Source organism: Bubalus kerabau, chromosome 7, assembly GCF_029407905.1.
Source record: "Bubalus kerabau isolate K-KA32 ecotype Philippines breed swamp buffalo chromosome 7, PCC_UOA_SB_1v2, whole genome shotgun sequence".
In the NCBI taxonomy this organism is placed as follows: domain Eukaryota; kingdom Metazoa; phylum Chordata; class Mammalia; order Artiodactyla; family Bovidae; genus Bubalus; species Bubalus kerabau.
In genome coordinates, this window is record NC_073630.1 from 32,945,091 (window position 1) to 32,954,500 (window position 9,410).

A 9,410-nucleotide genomic window follows, 5' to 3' on the forward strand; every position below is an offset into this window, starting at 1 on the left:
TCTGATTTAACCTCTTATTTCTTATTTCTGAAGTAAGAGACTTCAATTACCTTTAAAGATCCTTTGCTCTCAAAAATCCTATGATGATTTCAGGGCTCACCTTTAATTTCTCATCACTAATTGTGCATATTTTTAAGAGATTTTCAGTCAATTATAACACTCCTATGTCATTAATTATGGACAAAATAACATTACTATCTAATGTGCATGTCATGGTCTGTACTATTATATGATCATGAAGTAAACTGTCATTTGATAAATGTTCTTCCATTGGGACCTCACATACAAAGAATAAAATTTGGCAAAGATACAAAGTGATTAATGTTAGAACAGGGGGGAAATGCCATCTACATTTTCGTATTGGTGTGTTTTATGTGTGAAGAGTTTTGTGTGTGTGCGTGTGTATTTGGTTGGTTGGTTTGGGTTTTTGCCTTATTGCAACTCTGCCAAGCATATCTCCTCATTCTTCCGTGGAGTCTCTCTTTTTTGCATTTGAATCTGAATTCTAGTCAATACTGAATGGACTATAGAAAGATTTACTAAACTGCTGCAAATAGCTTTACCTTGTTTAAATTGTTATATAAGACAGAAATTAACATTTGAGCAATTTTATGCTTGATAAAACTCACCTTCAAGTATGCTATAAACTGGGAAAAGATGTAAAGCACAGAAAGATATTGATGTTCATTTCACTGTGTTAAATGTACTCTTTCTGTGAAAAATGAAAACGTGTTTACATAATTTTTCTTTTTTCAGAGATCAAATATGTAAAAGTTCTCTGAAAGCTTACATTACACAGATGTTAGCTATTAATAATATAATACCTGGAGAGAGTATAACATAGGGATTACTGGTGTGGTCTCTGGAGTAAGAATGTCTTGAGTTCATATCATAGCTCCTTCAATTACTAATATAAGTCAATGGCCGACATTTAACTCCTCTGAAACTTAGTTTCCTTATCCGCAAATGGGGAAAATCATAGTGCCTCCCTCACAGCCTGTTGGAAAGACAACACAAGAAAACCCACGTACAGCACAGTGCATGCCACAGAGTAGGCACCAAGAGCTCGCTGTGCCACTGTGCCACTAGTCATACCACCACTGCCGCATTACTCTGAAAACTGTAGACCTCTGGCTAAGTCAGGGACTTAAGAACTCATCTGTTCATATTAGCCTCTGCTCTTAAAATTCAGTCATTTAGCAAATGAACTAAGCATGTAAATTTTAGCTAACAGCTACTATATCTTACAATCTCTCTAAAATTTATTTATACATATTTGAACAAATTCACAGATGTACTCATGGGGAAATAAAATAATTGATGTTGTTTGTAAATTTTGTTTTTATTTTTGAGGAGCTTTTTGCCTAATATGTCATTATTATAGAATATTTCTATTGTTCATTCAACAAATATTTATTATGAGCCTGCTAAGGGCCAGGCACAATGCAGTATAATAAGTACTCTTTTTTGAATTTATATGGTTGTCTTCAGTGACCTTACCCCTCCTATCATAGATAGTGACAGGAAGTAGATATATAAAGAAATAATTTTAAAATTAAATATTGAGGTGGGTAGAATAATGGTTTCTCCCCCCCTCAAAGATGTCCACATCTTAATCCTTGGTACCTATGAATATGATATCTTACATGGCAAAAAAGATTTTGTAGATATGATCAAATTTAAGGACTTTGAGATGGGAAAATGAACCTGGATTATCTAAGTGGACTAAACTTAATCACACTGGTCCTTAAACACAGAAAACCTTACCCTGTTATGGTCAGAGGAAAAAGTTAACTACAGAAGGATGGTCTGAGAGTTACAATGTTGCTGGATTTGAAGGTGGAGGAAGGGGACTAGGAGCCAAGTAAGATGGACACCCTCTAGCAGCTAGAAAAAGTAGAGAAATGGATTCTTTACTTGAGCCTCCAGAAAGAAACAAGCCTGCCAGTTTTGACTTCTCACCTGCAAAACAGGTTAGAAAAAAGTGATACATTTGTGTCATTTTAAGTCACTAAGTTTGTGCTAATTTCATATGGCAGTGATAGAAAGCTAATTCAAATATAGTAAATTCTCTTTACTTAAGGTCTATCTGTGGAGAAATAGTTCTTCTATTTCTCCTAAAGTGTTAAGAATCACTGTCCAAAGTTGTATCAGAAGAGCTTGAAAGAATTTTCCCCAGAAGACACTCAAAAGTCATCAGTCCAAAGTAGATCACATGCCCTTTCCAAGGCCAGCTTCTCATAAAGGGAAGGGGATTACTCTTAGACTTGTCATCTCTGAAACTATAGATGGGGTTTTCCTTAGGTAAAGAATATGGACTGGATTAAGGTTTGGTCTGGATTAAGGAAAAAGTAAGTGGATATTAATAATATCCACAACAAAACATACTGATAATTCCATAAAAATACATAATTGCTTTGAGATTACAATTATAAATAATACAAATAATATAAATATAAAATATAAATAATCCAAATAATATTTGGAAAAAATAAGGCCATCTTTTTTGTTTGGCAAGAAGTGGAGCAGGTAGAAATATCAAGATATCAAGATATTGCTCTAATGCTTGCCAGCCACAAGATAAATTCTCCCCATGTATTCAACAGATATTTACTGATACAGAAAACACTGTAGTGAGACTGACTGTAATGTCAGTGATTTAAGAATGCTGCCCGTTTTCTTTTCCATGTCTTTAAGTGTCTTTCCTCTAGGGTTATTTGAACCTTTATCCAGTTCTTTGCTGAATATCATTGATTTTCCACAGAACTTTATTTGTGAAGATATGCCACTTTTAGGCATTTTTCTAGTGACTTTATTTTTTTTTCTCCTTCAGATTGCCCAGATTAAGAAATGCTTCAGTAAGGTGGCAGATTTTTAGTAATTATTTTATCTGGTTGATAGGTACTTAGGGGGTTCATTGTACTATTTTCTCTAATTTTGTGTTTGAAATTTTTCATATTAAAAAAAAAAGAAGCAGCAGCAGGCTGCCGCAGCCACAGCACCCCCAGGCCAGTCTTTTTGGCCTCCCATCTCTAGTCCCCGTCCCCCTAGCTGCTCCCCAGATCTCAGACTGCTGCCTCTCCCCCTGGCCTTGCGGAGTTAACTGAGCATTGCAACACCTACTTCTTCCCCTGAAAAACCCACAAACAGTTTGTAGAAGAATTTAAAGTGAATCTTCAGAAAGAACCGTTTTAGATTAGGGTACTCACTTTGTACTAAAACCACAAATATACTGAAAAAGTTTTAAAAAGCTTCAGTAACAACAGAAAACCCGAAAGTACAATAAGTGCATAGATTAAAAGAAATTAGAGGTGGTAAAAAAGAAAAAAAGAAAAATAAATAAATAAATAAAAAGGCCAAAAATGATACCAGCAATGATAGACACTGGAGTAGAAGAGAAAGTTGAGGGAACAGAAGAATTACAAACTAAATCAAGAACTCTGAGTTCTGTCCTAAAGAAAAGAAAGCCTTAATCTCAAGTAAGACCAAGATTTTTGTTTCTCTTTTTTAATATAGTGTATTATTGTGGAACACATTAAAAAGTATGAGAAGCTAAGAAACATAAAATTAATCACAGCACATCAGTGAATGAAAATATAATTTAGAAGGTAAAATACAAAAAATAAGGAAAGGTTAACAAATAAATTATAATTCATGAGTATATTATCAGTATCAAAAAGGATTCATAAAATCCCATTTTATGGATTAGAAAACTGAAGCTCAGGAAACTGAAGTAGTTTGATCAAGGTCATTCAGTTTAAGTGTTGGGAGCCTAGATTTAAACTCTCCAAATATCTCAACAACATTTTGTTTTTCTCATTCTTTTTTTGGTAGAAATTAAAATCCAAAAGTAATTTATTATATGTATAAATTAACTCAAAAATAATTCTGGCTTAAACTTATATACATTTAACAATGATGCCGCATTGAGTCTCATTTTTTCATTACATCAGTGATACTCTGTACTCAACATAAATTACTATTATATGGGAAAACACTGCCTTAAAATGAAACACTTTAAGTGAAACACTTCAGTGAAACACTGAAAATCATTTTGTCTGACTATTGCACATAAAAGTTAGATTTTTGCATTTTTTCCTTATATATGTAAACTATTATGTAGAATAAAAAATGATACATTTTTAAGTGAAAAAATATTTTTAGTTATTTACTTATTGATTACTGAAATGATTAAGTTTTGGTTTCTACTAAAGGAATCTAAGTCTGATTCATGTGTTTGAAGTGTGTCTCAAGTTAAGTTAATTAACTATTTTCTGGCCTAGACAGCCTACTTAGTAGCTTTAATATTTACTTGTTATTATATGAAACGCTATACCCAAAGTTGTCTTTTTCAGTTCAGTTCAGTCACTCAGTCGTGTCCGACTCTTTGCGACCCCATGAATCGCAGCACGCCAGGCCTCCCTGTCCATCACCTACTCCAGTTTTCTATCTTGCACCTACTATGAGCAAGTATATGTTCAATAAATAATTACTGATTTGAATCATCATGCCTAAAAGAGATTAGGTTTAATAAATTATAATTACAACTGTGTCACTGTGACATAGTTTTTCTTTTGTGACCAAATTAGGGGCTAGTGAAAAGAGAGAAACTCTACCAATTATTTTAACAAAGATAAGTTAATACAAAGAATTGTTAAGCAGACATTGAAGAACAGGAAAGGCAAAAACATGAAGGCAGTGATAGTCAAAAGATGTTAAAAAAATACCAGCATCATAAGCATTACCTGGAAACTTGTTAGAAGTGCAAATTCTCAGACTCCAAGCCCCAGTTGTGGCTTACTGAATCAGAAACCCTGGCAGTGGGCTTTCAGAGCCCTCCAAGGGAGTCTAACATATCAAGTTTAAAAACCACTGCACTAAAGTAGGCTAGAGTGCCACAGGTAGTAACACCAGGAACCAGCCACCACTCCTAGGCCTGAGGAAGCAGAGAAGAGAGAGAGAATTACTAAAACTGAGAAAACTGGGGAAGGCCCCATGACACGCAGCTGAGACTCAGGCTTTGAAGAGCCAATCACCGCCCACCTGGTACTGGTGTTTCTGAGCTCAAAGGAGGAACACCACAGACCCTGGGGACCAGAGATCTGAGGGAAAGGAACCCACAGGTTTGATCTGGTGTCTCAGGAAGGCACATTGAGATAGTTTCTGCAGGTGCTGGGAAGTCACTAAACTGAAATCAGTGGCTGCTACCAGAAGGACCTACTACTGCCAGAGTGAACTGTCACTGGAGACCAAGAGAACCAAGAAACCCATGAGAGGCAAACAAGAAAGAGCAAGCCCCTTCCTCCTCCTCTTGCTGTGCAGTGTCTCTCTAGTTCCTCTACTGGCAGAGCCTAACAGGGAACCAGATATGTTTGTAGAATTTCAAAGAGTGGAGTTGAAGCTGAGAGATAGTAACTTAATATCTATCTACTGGAAGGCAATGGCACCCCACTCCAGTACTCTTGCCTGGAAAATCCCATGGATGGAGGAGCCTGGTGGGCTGCAGCCCATGGGGTCGTGAAGAGTTGGACACGACTGAGCGACTTAACTTTGACTTTCCACTTTCATGCATTGGAGAAGGAAATGGCAACCCACTCCAGTGTTCTTGCCTAGAGAATCCCAGGGACAGCGGAGCCTGGTGGGCTGCCATCTATGGGGTCTCACAGAGTCGGACACGACTGAAGTGACTTGGCAGCAGAGATAGTAGTATAAAGACCCTAATTGTAATAAGACTGAGAGGTAATAGAAATAGTACATAATTTTTGGTATGTATAATTGGGTACACATGGACATTTTCTGGGGAACTGATATGTAGGTAAACTTTTAGGCTTATTATACAAAATTATTCCTATGTGGAAACTATATGTTTCTCCTGATGAGATTAATAAGCATTTAGGACATCAAGGACCTACACTGAATTCTTCTTAGCTTCCCAGCTAAAATCGAAAGATCACAGACATAATAGCTGAGAATTGCTCAACAGTAGCAGCAAGCTCTGCTCCAGAAAGATGAGGCTGGGTCATTAAATGTGTCGAATGGACTGAAAAGAAGCTTACTTAGCAGGACAGAGCAATCCAGAGCCTGCCTCAGAACAGCAGATTGGTATAAAAAGGTTGTTCAGTAATCACAATCATTGATAAGAACAATACGAACATGATTTTTCACTTAATAAGTTGTTTTGTGCAATTCCAGGGAGCTAGAAAATGAAATGATCAGCTGCTTCCTTCATCTTGTAAATCAGTGTTCTAGTAGTTGAGTGTCCAGTCAATGTCAAGGCCACATAAATCAATAAATCAGTGCTTTCCATATTCTTGAAAGGTGATCACAGTCACAGCTGTTCTGGGTGACAATCAAAAGGAACATTCCCAGGTATTATCAAATGGTTATCACATGTATGCCCAGTACATACTCTGGAAGATAAAGAAGTATGAAATGATCATCATTCTTAAAAGACCTTCACCTGTTTCTCATTTTGTGTTTATATTTTGTCTTGTTTTTGTTTTTCAAAGGATATTGAAGAATCACAAAACCACACTGGCGAGCCTGTGGGAGATGACTACAAAAAGATGGGAACACTTTTTGGTGAACTGAACAAAAGCCTACTCAACATGGGCTTCACAAGGATGTATTTTGGAGAACAAATCGTAGAACCAGTAATAGTCATTTTCTTTTGGGTTATGCTGTGGTTCCTTGGCCTACCAGCCTTCGGACTAGTTGCTCTTCTTTGCCTTGTCATTATTTATGTGCAGCAGTAAAATATGGCCAAATGAACATTTGGTTTGACATTTGGTAGCCAGATATGTAATTAGTGAAGTTATATATTTCACTACATAAAGGCTGAAAAGTTTGCCTTGTTTCAAATTGTGTGTTGTTGTTTTGCAATTAAATTTGTAAGTTGATGTTGTTTAAAATTAAATTCAACTTGATTTTAAGAGGGTTGAATATATATAGTAGCTTATTCATAACTCTTGTTTAACTACTGTGATCTGTGCCCACTTTTAAATACTCCTATTCCCATGCCAGACCTTAAATAACACCTAAAAGTGAGCAGGGAAAATAGGATACAAAATTCAAATCAGACAATATAGATCTTGTAAAAGCTCTAATAAAACATTTTAGAAGAAAAAGGGTGAAACAGGGAGTGAAAATTTTTAACTGGAGAATTGCTCGTAACCCAACCAAATAAATCCATATTTTCTGGGAAATAACTTGAATTTCCATTGTCCCTGCTCAGCCAAAACTAATGTAAATGACAGCTTCTATACACTACCTTAATATTTTGAAAATCAGTAAAGCTAGCACATTTTCTAAAGATTGTAAAGAAATATATTTATTATAACTGGGAAAACTTCCCAAGTTAAATATAACTTTTTTATAATGTAATACTTGGGCTTGGAATTACTTCAGTATATCATTTGGAGTTTTAGACAATTTTGGTGCTAATTAGTTTTTGTGAATTTTTAAAGGCTCATAAGCCAGGTCCATAGTTGACTGTACCCCATAGTAATGAATATTTTCCTTGTATTTTTTCCTAGATAAACATTTTCAGTGTATTTTTTTTAGAAATTTACATTTTTATAATTCTTTTATAGCAATTAGTCTAAGATTTTAAAAATCTATTTCCTATCTTGACATGGATTTTCCCCTCAAAGTTGATTTGTATTATGGCTGAAATTCTTTATTATTCCTTTTTTTAAAAGAAAAAGCTCATTTTCTTTAATATCTGTATTAGACATTACAGTATTACAATATAAAACCAAATGCTTAAATTTGGAACTCAACAGCCAATTGTATCATATTCCTCTAATGCTAAAGTCAAGTCAGTAATTGGCCAGGCATGTTATTAATGTGTCTTAATTCAACACTTTGGGGTTTTATATTGAAAAATAGCATTTCTTTAAACATATTTAGAAAATTAAAAATGGCTTACTGATATTTTGGATTTTGTTAAAAAAAATCTAAAATCTTTATACTTTGGTCTAAAAAAACTTTCTATGTAGACAAAAGGTAGGTAGTTGAGATAATTATCTAGAAAGTTAAATAGAGGAAGATGGGGCAATGGGTTATTTTTATCTTTGGCAGGGCAATAACTAAAGTGTGTAAAATGTTTACTATTCTACTTTATAAAGTTTTTACCCAGTCCTGTTTCTAAAATTTATTCTGTATGTCCTCAGCATCTTCCATACTGAAGCAGAAAAATGATGAAAATGTTCAATTTAGATTTCTAAAATTAGATTATCCTGAACAACAGTACCAATCAGAGGGCACTAAAAAATATTATTTGTTTGTGTAAATACAGATCTTTTAAAGTTTGACTTTGAAAAAAGACTTTGTACTATATCATTGTGTTTTTACTGGGTTTGCAATATTTTTAATAGTAACCTTTATGAACCTGGCATAAGAGCAAGTTATTTGACATTATTCGTGTCCAGTAGAGTTGCGAGGTTTTTAATAGAAGTCATGAGATTTTGTATATCTGCTTTCAATATTTAAAAGTGTATTCCTTTGTAATACTACTAGAATTTTTAATTTCCTTTTGGAATGTAAAAAAAGAAATAGTATGCATAATAGCAGCTCTGGTTCTACCAGAGCTAATATTGAAAATATTTTTAAAAGTAATTTTTAATTGTCAAATATTATACATCTGTACACTGCTGTTAATAGGATGTATATTAAATTCTATAAAGAAATGAGATATTTTGATGCTATCCTTTCTGCATATATTATTAGAAGAGCATACCAACAAATCATTTGCTTTAATAGGGAAAAAACAAACTTTGCTCATTTGATGGAAATAAAATATTTTCTTTTATGAAAGGTATTAGAATGCAAATTATACTGATATCTTGAAATAAAAAGAAACTGGTCATTTCTTTGGTTCATGGTATAAGGAATTGATTCACAAACATTCTCAATCATTTCAATCTCAGACACAAGGCAATTTTAGAAACTACTATTACTATGAATAAAGAGAAATTATAGTGCTATATTATTAAATTTGTGTATGTATATATCACTCATACCTCTATTCAAAAGGGAAAGGTCAAGACCTATAAGTAAACTGACAGTAGATGAATAAATCAATTTTCACTAAAGGAAAAACTAAGTTATGTAGAATTCAGTTGTCTCATATGCAAGATATTTTTCCATTCCTGGCCACCAGTCAGATCATTCTTAGTTCACTAGTGTGCTGGAGCCAGCTTACACTGGCTTGCAAAAGCCAACTGTATACATTTAATCCCTCTTTGCCTTCAGTGACATCAAGTTGGTAGCCTGACATTGAATATGAAGGGAGTATTTACACTATAATTGGCAAACACAACAAATCAGGGCTCTTTTTTTGTGGGAAGCCAGTTGTTGAACATGTATCATCAGCGCATCACTGATTAGCCACTCTAGAGGCCACATTT

At 34.4% G+C, this 9,410-nt stretch overlaps 1 protein-coding gene across 1 annotated transcript in view; it reads left to right on the top strand.

Moving 5' to 3' along the window:
* Nucleotides 1-8,867, top strand: part of FAM241A (family with sequence similarity 241 member A) — a 44,343-nt gene extending 35,476 nt beyond the window's left edge. Inside the window, exon 2 of the mRNA XM_055587965.1 lies at nucleotides 6,510-8,867. Coding sequence (XP_055443940.1) covers nucleotides 6,510-6,755 — 246 coding nt within the window. The 3' untranslated portion in view covers nucleotides 6,756-8,867. The remainder of the gene's footprint in view (nucleotides 1-6,509) is intronic.
* Nucleotides 8,868-9,410: the final 543 nt, after the last annotated feature.